Raw genomic sequence first — 14,270 nt, forward strand, 5'->3', positions numbered from 1 at the left:
GGTTTGGTTAATGCGTGCATACTTTTGATAAATCGTCTTGATTCAGCGTACTCTACATTTGAGATGAGCCCATTTCATTTCTGGAACTTAGGAGCCAGGGAAAGTGAAACCCCAATCACTTAGTGAGATGTCCAGCCAAATTTCCTTCAGGAAGTGTTTACATTTTTAAAAGCCATCATTTTCACTCTCTAAATGATGCTCATTTGCCTCGGGAAAAATGTCAATGTGAAGTCAGATTTTCAGTTGGTTTAATTTGAAAAAGAATAATTTATTTGTGTGTCTGGGTGGGAAAGACAGATTTATTCAGACCTCTGAAAGAGGATTCGAAGAGCGTCATTGTAATGGACAGGAAACATGCTCTCAAAATGAATTGAGAAATACTCTCTGGGCGAGCGGCTCTAATATCCCTGAGTGTGTTCAGTTTCCGTGGATCAGATCTTCCCCATCTCTGCATCCAAGCTATTTGGCCTTGATCAGATGATCAGAGCTCAAGGAAGCGATTGGAGAGTGAGCCGGCTGCAGCTGCAGTGTAGGCTGTTTTCAGGGACAAGGAGCCACTGTTTTTCAAACATAGCATCAACACAGAAGTTATTTTGTGGGCTCCAGGATGCAGCGATGGGCTGCACTGCCAGCATTGTTCTGCTTCAAGCTTTTCGTTCTGTGGTCCAGAGGAGCTGTCCACACATTTGTAGACGACGCCAAGAGGAACCATCCCACGAAATTGTGCCTCTGGAAAGTGACGATGAAATGAGTAGACCCCGAACCCTCATCATAATGGTATGGTATCCGTGGTAAAACAGCCTCGGTTGATGGAACTGTTTTGATTGAGAGGTTGCAATTTAAGGTTTTGGTGTTCAGCTTTCAATAAAGACATGTGGGACCTTATACTACTCTGCTATACTGTTGGAGGAAAGCCTTTCAGAACTATTTCTATCATTCAAAAAACAGATTTTCTTTCTCTTTTAAATCTTTCATGAAAATGTGCAGTTTATTGGTCTATCAGAAGTTCTCTTCTGCCTAATGTTTTGTATGTTGTTATTAACTTGTGTGCAGAAAAAGATAGAATGTTTCGGAGTTGGTTGAATTACATGGATTTTATTTTATAACTGTAATTTGAGAGAAGAGCCCCAAATGGATGTTTTTCTATCAAGTTGTATAGATGCTGGGAGTTTTATCTCTAACTTCAAGGTACTTGAGGCTTCTATTTCTGACTCTGCAACGGAAATGCCTTTCCAAGATGCTTAACTTAAAATCAGAATACAGTATTGAGGATCTTGTGGAATGCATGCTGTTTTAATTAGAAAGTTGTTTCTTGCCATTTGTCAAATTACATTTTTGTATGTGCTTTAATTGTAATAGACAGTGTTGCTCCTTTTCTGGGCATCTGTTTGATCAGCAAGGATGAATTAGAGGATAGAGTTTTTCCTTACTTTAGGTTTGAGAGATCTGCTTAGTCACTGAAATCCTTTGTTAGGGTATAGGTGATATACTCAAGTTTCCAAAATTGGGGAGGTATTAAAGGTTGGGTGGCTTCAGCACAATCAACTTTTTTCTCTTAGATTTCAATGTTCAGATATCAAGGATGTAGTAAATAATGAATGAAAAATACCTGTTACACTAAAAGTTTTTAAGTGAAAGTCATTTGGCTTGGGCTATGCCTCTGAGGGACAGCATACTAAGCTATAACATTTTATGCCAACTTCTTCAAGAAATCAATATTTGATTTTCAAAAAGCAATATTGTTCTTGAACTAGTGGGCTATGATTATCTCTAAGAGGAAACACTAAGTAGGAACAACTTACAGGTTTTCACAAATTAAATTTAAAAGGATTTGTGATAGTTCAAAACTCAGAGACCTTTGTTTTTCAAATTTAACTCTTGTTAATCACATCAAGACATCCTATAGCTGTGTGTATTGCCATGCCACATCAGTCATTAAAATAGTCATTTCTTTTCTAATTTTAATTAGTTAGGCTATAAAATTTTGCAGCTAGAAATTTTCCATAAAAAGTATACCTCCAAATAACTGAGAAACTAAAAAGCTATTCGCCTAATAAGTTTCTTATTTTTTAAGGATCCTTTTGATTTATACAGTACCTTTATTGACATTAAATTGGGTGATGAAGAATTTACTGTTGAAGAAAGTAGAGGGTCAGAAAGGTTGAATATCTTATCACACACCTACTCAATGCCAGAACCTCAAATCACACTTAGATCAATGATTCTAAAAGCCAATGTACTTTCTAGAAGTGTTCACACTTCTAAGGAAATAATGATACAACTGATAAACTGAATTTTTAAAAGAAGTCTGAGGAAATCTTGGACTACTCAGAGTAAAACATGTTCATACAGAGTCATTGTGCATTTTGAAAATTTTCTCTGGGGCCACTCCAAAATTCACACATTCGATAATTATTTATTGCGGGCCCACTATGGGCCAGGCACTGTTCCAAGTACTTGGAATCCATGAATGAACAAAACCTTCAAAGAGCCCTGCCCTAAGTTGCAAAGTTATAATGTGATAGGACATTTTGCAAATCTTGTTGCTATGGCAATGCTATACTAGAGTTGTGATGCTTAATGTACAAACTTAAGTCAATGAAAATATTCCCTATCTTCCAAGACGGCGGTTTGAAAATTTTAGTGTGTTTCAAAATCATCGAGGAGTTATTCATGCAGATTCTTGAGCTCTGAAGACTCTATATGAGAATGTCTGGAGTGGGGCCCAGGAATCTGCATTCATCCGCTAAAGCCAGCACCCCAGGTGACTCTGACGAAGGAGCGCCTTGCGTGACACTCTGAGAATCATGGCTCTGGAACATGAAAATCTAAACCCCTCCCCCTCTCCTCCTTCAACCTGATGTTCTTGTATTTGCTAATCATCTTACTCTGGCTCTAAGTTTCTGAATAAATTTTGTTTCTACTCACGTTCCCATTGCCCATTAGTCACCAAATTTTGTATATTGATTTTTTTTTTCTTTGTAAGATCACAGATCCTGGAGCCAGAGCATCCAGGTTGGAATCCCGACTTTCCCGCTCATCAGCTGAGTGACCTGGGGCATGCTGTTTAACTATCTCTGTGTCTCTTCCTCATCTGTAAAATGGGAATTGTAATTCCATCAACCCAGAGCTGTCGTGTGGGTTTCATGAAGCAAAGTATATGTTAAGTGCTTAGAACAGTGCCTGGATATATTAGTAAGAAGTTCAAGAGGGTGGTCAGGGACATTCTAACTGAAACACTGAACTCTGAGAAGAGACCTGAAGGCAGTGAGGGAGGGAGGGGCCATGCCACTTGCAGTGGGGAGTGTCTTAGACAGAAGGACCAGCCAAGGTAAACGGCTCTAATATGAGAAGAAGCCTGGGGTGTTGGAGGAACAGCGAAGAGGCCAGTGTGGCCTGGGTGAGTTGAGGGAAGGAGAACAGAGGGTGGGATTAGGGAGGTAATGGGGGACAGATTTTGCTTGGTTTCTCAGCTGTCTTGATGTTCCAAGAGTGAGAAAGGAAGCCGCTGGAAGGAGCAGGCACTGAGGGTAAGAGCATGGGCGATGGAGCTAGAATGTCGGGGTTTGAGTCCTATCTCTGCCACCCACTAGCTTTGTGATCTTGACAAATGCCTTGTCCTCCTTGTGCCTTTGTTTCTTCACTGATAAAATGCAGAGAGTAACAGTACCTACCATGTAAAGTCATTGTGAGAATTCAGTAAGTTAATACAGGTGAAGAGCTTAGAACAGTGCCTGGTGAATAGTAAGCGCTCTATTAACTGTAAGCTTATGAATTTGTGGGACTTAAGAAGGGAAGTAACAGGATCTGTGGCTGCAGAGCGTCTTGGGTCAGAGCAGGGAGACCATTAGGAAGCTATTGCAATGATCCCAGCAAAACACCTGGATGCTAGTGGTTGAGGTTGTTAAAAGTGGCTGGATTCTGGGTATATTTCAAAAGTATAACCAATAGGATTTTCTTATGGATTGAATCTAAAGTGTGAGAAAAAGAAAGGAGTCAGGGTTGACTGTGCTTTTTATGGCCAAAGGACAAAGTTGCCATTCGGATGGGGAAGACAACAGGAAGGGAAGGTTTGGAGAGGGAATCTAAGCTCACTATAAAGGATGTTGAGTTTGAAATGCCTGTTAGGTCTGTACATAGAGATGTCAAGTAGGAAGTTGGATATGTGAGCCTGGAGTTTTAAGGGACTATGCAAGGAAGAGTGAAGCTTGGCCCAATGTAAATGCCAATAAAAGATTGATGAATGAATAAATGGTCTCTCTCTTCTAATATCCTATAATATTTATAGTGTATAAATTCATTTGAAAGTTAATCGTGCATTGCCTTCTAACACAGCTTGAACTATTTAATTGAACTTTTAACTGTTTATTCACTTAATTATTCATATATATATATGTTTAATCTCACTGCTAGAGAGGAAACTTGCATGGGCAGGAACTAAGTCTGCTTTTTGCCCCAGTGGTGCCCAGTACAATGCCTTTTACATACTAGAAACTGAATACGTATCTATTGATTATTTGATATTTTTAAGCAGTTGATACCAACATGAAAAGGATAAAGCTGCCCATTTAACTCTTAATTGAAATATCCAAAAGTATGTTAAGGATGAAGAAAGCTGCCAAGATAAACACAAGGCTCGACTGTTAATACCCTTCAGAAGGCTTTGGAACTCAAGACTTCATTGTGGAAGGTTGTACCAAAGCATCTCATTCCTGCAGTCCAGGTTCTGAGTCTTCATATAGAGATAAACATTGGGCTGGCATAATTGTAGTCCATCTGTGTAGTCCAAAGTGGAGAGACGTGCTAAACATCAAAACTGTGGTAGGCCCTTGGTGTTTACAAGCAATGCAGGAATCCTAACATCTGAGACTATTATAATGGTCTATTAAAATGCAGTCAAGTTTAACTGGGAAAAATGAATAAATTCCTTCGAAGTTCTAATTTATCTCTCACTCAAAAACTTTTTCTCTAGTAGAAGAATTAACAGAAAACGTTTTATAAATTTTTTTCTTACTTCCTTTATAGCATATTTTGTTAAAGGTCTTGGATACTGTCTAATTTAATCTATGTAGATCTACTATTTCTGGTTAATGGCTATAATTTCTTATGTCATTCACTCATCAGCAACCCCAGAAGTTAGCTTCTTTTTAGAATCTTTTTCTCCACCTCCCACAAAAAAAGAGAGTGCTACTCTGTTCACACTTAGAGGACAGAGGTGATTCAAGAGGAGAAAGGAAAGCAAGTGTCAGTCAGGTCTCTGGTCTCACTCTGGTTGTATGACCAATTCCCACATCCCAGATTCACAGATCTCAACTCAAAAGTGAAAAAGTTTCAAAATTCATGTGCATTTGGGGATGTCTCTGAAATAGTAGAAACCATAAACTTTAAATCTGAGACTGCCAAAGATCTAGTGTATATAGCAAGCCAAATATGGCTTTGTCTTGAATTTTGATAGAAGACAGGAAATTAACAACAGCCCAAATTTGTGGTGAATCAGGAAGGTGAAATCTCTTCTGTGAGTCAAGGATGTGCACTTACATGATAAATATTTCAGAGTAAGGGATTGCAGTTACTGCCCCAAGACCTCCATGACAAGTCATCCTTTGGTGCTCTAGAATTTTCTAGGTCCAGTGCTCTGATGAACTCCATGGTGTGGGAGTCAAAATCTCCCTGCATCCATATAGCCCACAAACTAAGAATGATTTTCACAATTTAAAAGTGATGTAAAACAAAACAAGCACAGCGGTGGGTGGGAGAAAGGTACAGAGAGCATATGTATAGGCCACCAAGCCTAAAATACTTACAGTCGGACCGTTTATGGAAAATGTTTACTGACTGCTATCTGGTGAATGATGTGATCTCAACCACAAAGGAAACATTTTTTAACTTTGACCTCTACAATGTATATGCTGTTGTCCCTGACTACATACAAAGGAACCTGGATTTTCCCCTGCGCACCTATTGTTCATCTGAGGATCTGAAAGGCGTTCACCTGAGAACTGTTGTGATTGAATAGCAGATTCTAGATTTAGAGTCAGAAGACCCAGTATCAGAGTCTCAAGTCTGTCCCTTAATAGCAGCCCGTATGACCTGGACATGCTGATCCATTTCTCCAAGTTTGCTAAATGGGGACAATTATCTGTCCTGTCCATTGGAAGCACCAGAGTATTAATATTTACTTTCACAGAATCAGGCTGTAATCTAATTAGTGTTACACAGTGGCAGAGTCTTGCAGGTTAGCAGGCTAACTTAGAGTACTAGGGATCTCCTGTAGGCCACTGTGCTCATGAGAGTTCGTCATCCATTGGGTTTCCCACTCAGCAATATGGGGAGGCCTTTTACATTAGGGTTTTAGTATATTTGTTCCATATGCCCCCAAAAAGGGTGATGCAGTGAGTGTGGCCAGAAAACAGAGGCTGACAAGGCTGGTATCAAGCTTCTACTCGGTTTGCTTTTTGACCCTCAACAAACCTCCACATTTGGGTCCCATCTTGTAGAGGCACAACAATCCTTCCTGCTCAGGTACTCTGAGAACCTGGGATAAGGAAGTTAAATGAAGGAAACTAATCATTTATGAAAATTATAATTCTGTATCTTGGAACATACATTTGTTCACATATGTGTGTCCTATGAATAAAATCAGGACCAGAGAGGGACATACTGTGGAAACGACTTCAAAGGAAATAAAATGATCTCTATTCTTATTCCAATAATAAATATTCTAATCTAATAAAACCTTATTGTGAAAGGTTCTTAACATGTTTTGCCCATTTTCATCTTTTTGAATCGATGTATGAAGAGGGAACAACTTCCAAACTCTCTAAATCCTGAGCTCATGTTTTTATTTCATTTTAATGTGAGGTTGAATCTTGAATATACTAATCCTATAAGATTCCCGTGGGAAAGTAGGCCCCTACAATGGAGTGTGAGTTGAAATGGGCCGCTGTAGATGGCTGTAACATGGAGCTTAAAAGCACAAAGAATATTTTGCAGTTGTTTTTCCTTGTAAACTAGTTTTGAGCTGAATCCTGGTGCCACAGAAAATGGACAAATGAATTGAATGAGTATAATATTTAATTGAATGTGATCAGAGGCTTAGGAATTAGCAACATAAATCCTTGAGGAAAAGGCTTACTAAACTCAAATTACATCCTGTGTCATCTCAGCCAGATAAGCTTGTATCTTTTTAATTCTCCGAGTTATACCAAATTTAGAAATGATAATCAAGAAAGAAAAATATATAAAAAACAAAAAAAAAAGTTTAAAATATAAAACCAATGCAATGATAAAGCAGAAAATCAGGTGTGATGTGTGTGGAGGGATCATAGAAACTTACTCCAAAAACAACGAGCAAATTCAACTATATATAGATCGATATAGATATAGATAAATGTGTATGAAAATATATAGAACATTATGCACTTGGTGGATATAAGTATTTTGGGGGAAGCCATAGTGTGAAGATCAAAAAGGTTCTATTATCAAGTAAAAATACATAGTCATGTGGCTAGAAAAAGTATAGACTCCTGAGTGACATAGCGAGTCTCTACCAAAAAAAATTTAAAAATTAGCCAGGTGTGGTAGTGCACACCTCTAGTTCCAGCACCTTGGGAGGCTGAGGCATGAGGATTGTTGAGTTCAGGAGTTCAAGGCTGTAGTGACCTATGATCTCACCACTGCTCTCCACCCTGGGCAAAAGAGCCAGACCCTGTCTCTAGAAAAAAAAAAAAAAAAGAGGAAGTAAAAGAACAGAAAAAATATAGACTTGAATCACTGCCAATAAAAGTCCCTTAATTTTTAAAACATAATCAAATATAGAAAGAAAAAAAAAACCCTGGTATCCTGGTATGCTTGTTTTTGTTTCTGTTTCCTTGCTTTCTAGAAGAGTGGGTTTTAGGATTATCCCCAAACACCAGACTTCAATATAATAATATCTTGTGAAATTGAGGATAAAATGCATCTCTTGGCAAACCAAGTATAAATAACAGTATTCCTGTCATGCTACAAGTTTCTTCTGGATAGCAGTTTTATTCTCTCAGATTTTATATTCATGGAGCCGGTTTACTTACGGGCTAAAGCTTAGGATTTTTTGAAATTCATCTCTCCAAATCTTTATTCTACTGGAATGTGTTTTATTTCTTAAGACCACATCCAACCAGTTCAATATGCATGCAGTGAATTTGTCATGGTTACATTGTCTGAACATCAGAAATTCAGTGGACAGCTAGAGACAGCACCTTGCATTTGGTAGGCACAGGTGACAACAGCCTCTTCCCTGCTCTCGTGGAGCTTAGACAGAACTCAGAGAAATGTAAAATTATAATCATGAAAAGTACTTCGATGAGAGTTATATTCTACCTTCAGACTATATCGTTTGAGCATCCAACGTCATCAAAACAGTCAGGGAAGGCCTCCCCTAAGGCAGTGGCAATAGAACTGAGACCCAAAGAATGAATAAATTCTAAGAAGAGAATAGTTGAACCAAGAAACCACGTGAAAAAATGCCAAGTGCCAATCCTGATTTATATTGTGTTGCCACAAGTTATGAATGCAAGTATGTGGGTCTGAGTCCCTTGCAAAAGCACTTGCTGGCTGTGTGATCTCTGGGTCAATTATTTATAGTCTCTGTGCCTGGGCTTCCCTGCATGTATAATGAGAATAATGAGGGTACCTATCTGTATCAGTTTCCCATTGCTGCTGTAACAAATTATAACAAACTTAGTTTTAAACAACATACATACTATCTTACAGTTAAAACAACACGCATGTATTATCTTACATTTCTGGAGGTCAGAAATCTGAAATGGATCTCCCTGGACTAAAATTGGCATAGCTGCATTTCTTTCTAGAGTCTCCAGGGGAGAATCTGTTTTCTGGTCTTTTCCAGGTTCTAGAGGCCACCCACATTCCTTGGTTCATGGCCCTACTTCATCTCCAAGCCAGCAGTGTAGCATCTACAAATGTCTCTCTATGACCCCTCTACCTTCCTCTTTCACTTTCACTGGTAAGGACCCTTGTGATTACACTGGGCCCACCTGGGTGATTAGGGCTAGTCTTCCTGTCTCCGGGTTAGCCGATTAGTAACACCTTAATTCCATCTACAACCTTAATTCACCCTTGCCATGTAAATGACATAGGCACAGGTTCTGGGCATTAGGACGTGCACATTGTTGTGGAGCTATTGTTCTGCCTGCCATAGTATCTTGTAGGGTTATTTTAAGGATTCAATGAGTGAATACAAGTAATGGATCTGTAATAGTGCCTGGAACTTAGTAAGAATGCACTACGTCTTAGGTACTATTATTGCTTTTGTTGTCTTGTTGAAACTATGAAAGGTTTACAAATTTAATTTACTTTAAAGAGTTTAGGAAAAGGAATTGAACTACTAGACAGAAAATTTGTGCTTCATAGAATGTGTGGAAATGGAATTCAAGGTTAGCTTATTTATCAGAGCACTGTGATAATTATTTAATAGACTATTCACACAAAGAGATTATTATTCAAAGAGCATATACATTGTTTGAGTTTCTCTTCTGTGTTATCCACTACTTGCCAATCTTCTGAAATTTAACTTTTAGTTTCTTCTTTCATACTTTCTTAAAGGAATATCACCTTTCCAGTTCTCCAAATTATGCCAAATTTAGAAATTGTAAGAAACCAAGAAAAAATATACAAAATACTGAAAAAAACATTTAAAATTTAAAACCTCCACAATAATAACAAAAAGCAGAAAATCAGGAGAGAGAGAATGTATTTTAAATTCAGTAGGTACAATTAAAATTATTAATTTAGAGGAGAATTGATTGTATCTTATTTAACATTATTTTTTTTTCATTATTTGACTTTTTTAAACTTATGTAACCTTAAAGTTATTTCACTGTTTTCTGACATAAGTAGATTTTTTTAAATTAATTGTAACCATTAAGAAACTTAGGAAATCAAAATTACAGAATGTCGATGCTTCTACAAATAGGTACTCAGTAAGAGCTTTGATGGATGAATGAATGTTAGCCCTATCTTATGAGTCATAAAAGTATAAAGTGGGAATCTGTGAGGTGGAAAGAATATGGATTCATTTTGTAAATTATCAGCATCCCTGATGTTGGTCCCTCTGTGTAATCCCCTCTTTGCTCTCATACATTTTATGAGAACTGATTGAGTAACCACAGATTATCTTTACATTCTGCTTTGTAAATTGGAGAAAGTAAAGATGGAAATAGTGTTGGAAAATAATAGCTCTTCAGTGAGCACTTCCAGCCATTTGCCAGGCACTCTGCTAAGAACTCTGCATGGTTATCTTTTTTTGTTACCACAACCACCACTGGAGGAATTGGTATTTTTATTCCCATATCATTGAGGAAGCAATTAAAGCATACAGAGAAGCTCTGACTGATTGAAATATAATATAAGTCACATATGTAATTTTAAATTTTCTAGAGCCCATATTTTAAAAAGTTAAAAAAAGATGAAATTAATTTTTAATAATATATTTTATTTAATCCTATATATCCCAACTATTATTGTTTTGGCCATGTAATCAATATAAAAATTATTAAGATATTTCACACCCTTTTTTTCATACCTCATCTTCAACATTCAGTGGATCTATACTTACAACATATTTCAATTTGGATGCTAAGTTTTTATCACAAATATTTGTTTGATAGTTAGATTTCATAAAAGTTGCAGTTGAAAGAGTAACACATACATAAGTTTCTCCAAAACTAGTTAAAATTTTCCCAATACTTGGACAGAATATCAGTTCTTAAATCAAAATTAAATAAAATTAAAAGCTCAGTTCCTTCATCACACTAACCACATTTCAAGTGCTTAATAAGCACCTGTGGTTAGTGGCTGCTGTATTGGACAGTGCAGGTACAGTGGCTACTGAACTTGTCCAAAGTCACCCAACCAGTGTGGCCCTTGGCAAACCTGTACCTGCCAACTTCCCTGCAGCCCAGCCATGCCCACCTCCTTCCCTGCACCTACCTCCCCTCCCCTGTTACAGAGCAGCCAAGTCACCCCTACCTCCATTCCACCTACCTCCTCTCCTGCAGCTGGCCACGCCCACTTCTTTCACTCCACCCACTCCCCCTCCCATCCTGAAACCTAGCCACACCCACCTGTCCCACTGCACCCACCTCCCCTCCCCTGCTACAGAGCAGCCAAGCTCACCCCTACCTCCATTCCACCTACCTCCTCTCCTGCAGCTGGCCACGCCCACTTCTTTCACTCCACCCACTCCCACTCCCATCTTGAAACCTAGCCACACCCACCTGTCCCACTGCACCCACCTCTCCTCCCCTCCTGCAACCTGACTACACCCCCTTCTCCATTGCACCCTCTCCTGTCCTCCCTATCTCCACTGACTCAGGCCTGTGATCTCTTGCAGAGGTATTTTCTGCTCAGTATCCATCTAGTATTGCAGGGTGTTTGGTGCTTTTCTCAAAAATTCAAAGTTTTCAATAAAACATTAGGAATTTGGGATTATAGAATCCAATTGCTCTTTGGAAGGCAAAATTCAGGGCCAAAGGGGTCAATCGATATATTTCTGGCTTTTATAAGAGTTGGTGGCAGAACAAGGATATTTGCTCAGATCTCAAAATGATAAGAACCACATACTCTTTTTAACTATTATATATACTATTCCCTTTTCTTAATCCACAGATAATGAGCTATAATTTCAAAGGATATGCACAATCTTACAGGGAACTATATAGATGCTAACTGCAAAATAATAATACCCATAGCTGTCCAGTATCTCATTATTTTAAAGGAATAAATCCATCTGGAGATGAAAGCCAATTCCATCATTTTATAAAAAGGGACTCTTGCTCCATACTAGTTTCTTAACTTTTTCTTTAAGGATTAAATACAAAGATAATAAGCTCAAGTTAATTTGTAGGATAAACCAATGAGAAAAGCAGATCTGTAGAGACACAGATACTACTGTGGGGGTCCCATGACAGAGAAACAAAGAGGAAAAAGAAAAGGAAAATCACTTTCTTGTAATCTCTTCAGACTGAAGGGTTTGCAGAATTCCATTTTGGCAACAGACATCTATCTTTGTCACCCTACAGACCTCTGAATCCCAAAATGCCGTGCTGTGACAAAAACAGAACGGTATCGTGACAAAACCTGGGTATTGATATCAATCTTGTTGTGCCGTTTGAGAAATACAGGACTTTGGGATAGTTCCTTGAATTCTCTGAACCTCAGTATCCTGACTTGCAGCGTGGTAGTGATTCCTCACACTGCTGTTGCTGGTGTTATTCAAAAAGAGGACTCAGTGAAAAAGCCAGCGAACGGGATGCTATTCCCCAACTGAAAGCCACCAGAGGAATGCCGTTGGAGACCAAAAGGCAGAGACAGGGACCAAGGACAAGGAGAGATGTAGACAAGGAAGAGGCTCACTGAGCAGGGGGAGAAATGAAGTGTGAAACCAAAGTGTCCTGTGGTTGTTAAAGAGGACTTATTAAGGTCTGCTTTAAAATCAGTCTGCTTTTGTGCCACTCTAAAACAGTGTGACATTTCAATCTGTGTCATTCCTCCACTCTGGTTTTTATTTCCTTAAAGATGTCAGTTCTTTCATAGTGGCTATGATAGTTTGGCCCATTTTTGTCTATGCTGTTGAAAAAGAATGCTGATAGCTTTTGAGATGAAGATTACATGCGTCCATTTCTTTCATGTAGCTCTGAGAGTTGAGTGAAGCATGGCAAATCTGTAATTAATGGAACCAGGGTGGTATCACGTCTTCAGGGGCTGACATGACAGAAATTGGAGGCTTTTGTTTTGACTGGCAGGCAAATGAACCAGTGGGTTTGCAAAGAAGCAGGAAATAAAGAGCCTGATTGCAAATATGTCTTTTTTTGCACAGCTATAACAAAAAAGAAATTATAAGTTCATCATAAAACAGTAAGGACCTTGGGAATCACCCAAGTTCACCTTCAGAAGATTTTCAGATCTCTTTGTAGAGAAAGGGTATTTTGCTACAGATGTGGTCAAGGTCATTAAAGACCTTCAAGACTTTAGATGACTTCCTTGAAGACGGAGAGTGAAAGAAGAAACAGGATTGTGGAGCGATATCATCACGGAGTAAATTAAAAAGGACCAATAGAAATCTGTTACTGCCTTTTGAGAGGACTGTGGCTCTTCCACACAACTGCACATTTTTAAAAGTTTCCTTGGCAAAAGCAGAGAGCGCAATCTCAGTCTGAGACCACCAAGAAGTAGAGAAATCACAGTTCAACAGCTTTCCCCTGGGGTTCCCCAGAAGACACTGTGCCTCTCTGCAGCCCTTGTTGCCTGGATTTGGCAAACCCTACTTTGAGTTCACCCTCCCAACCTTCTGCCTCTGTTTGGTTGAAGTTTGTGTGGTAGTTCTACGTGCCTGTGTCTGTCCTTCTGTCGCTGTTTTTTTGGCGGCCAGTTAAAGAAACCTTCAAACCTTGTGTTGCCTTGGAACACTCAGCCCCATGTATATCCAAACATGCACCATAAATGCACATGTGCACATGCCGTGTAGCTGCATACTTGGATAAAGACCTGGCTATGATACTACAGTCATTAGCCTGCTAACCAGAATTTTAAATGGAGCCCTGTGTGGGGGGAAAAAGTAGTCTACGACCTCCGTTAGCCAGTTAGGACAGAATCTGTTATTTTAGGACCTTGAGAGGGTAAAGGCAGTGAAAACGAAATTCTTGATTTAGAATTCATAAATCCTAGCAGATATCATCTCATTGAATCACTCACCTTCTAGCAGTAAATATCAAATTACCACCATTTTATAGAGAATTCCAAGTACTCAGTACCAAGTGGATTCCAGGAGGCAACCTGCCAAGGGCCACATCATAGGTGAGAAATCGGGAATAGGGGCTGGGGGTGTTGCCGAAGGTGAGAACTGCGGGGTGGAGCTGAGCTCGGGCCTCACACCTGCCCAGCAAAGCTCTTTCTGGCAGAGAAGCGCTCCCTCAGCTCCAGCTCCTGCCCCGCCTGGGATTATCCTGTGCTCAGATTCATATTCCCTGTGGTTTTATGAATCAAAAGCTTAAACTATTCTTAGTTCCTCGAGGTTATTTTCTGGCGCTCTTTTTTAAATACCACATGGGAATTATTTCAGTCAGTAAAAATACGGAACATATCATTTTCTCTTGGCTTTCTCCTTGCCATTTTTGCTTCACACATACTCGATTTCCCAGCAAGTGCTTCCTTGTAAGTGCATAATCATGGTTCTGATTTAACGTTGTTTTATTTTCCCAACGGTTACCTCA

The 14,270-nt window shown here is 39.0% G+C and overlaps 1 protein-coding gene across 4 annotated transcripts in view; it reads left to right on the forward strand.

Annotated features, from left to right (window-relative positions):
• The first annotated feature begins 612 nt into the window (after positions 1 to 612).
• DOCK10 (dedicator of cytokinesis 10) overlaps positions 613 to 14,270 on the forward strand; it is a 188,941-nt gene continuing 175,283 nt past the window's right edge. For all 4 annotated transcript variants that reach the window (XM_045559091.1, XM_045559096.1, XM_045559095.1 and 1 more), the window contains exon 1: positions 613 to 777. In XM_045559091.1, coding sequence (XP_045415047.1) covers positions 616 to 777 — 162 coding nt within the window. In that variant the 5' untranslated portion in view covers positions 613 to 615. The remainder of the gene's footprint in view (positions 778 to 14,270) is intronic.

Source organism: Lemur catta, chromosome 8 (genome assembly GCF_020740605.2).
Source record: "Lemur catta isolate mLemCat1 chromosome 8, mLemCat1.pri, whole genome shotgun sequence".
Classification (NCBI taxonomy): domain Eukaryota; kingdom Metazoa; phylum Chordata; class Mammalia; order Primates; family Lemuridae; genus Lemur; species Lemur catta.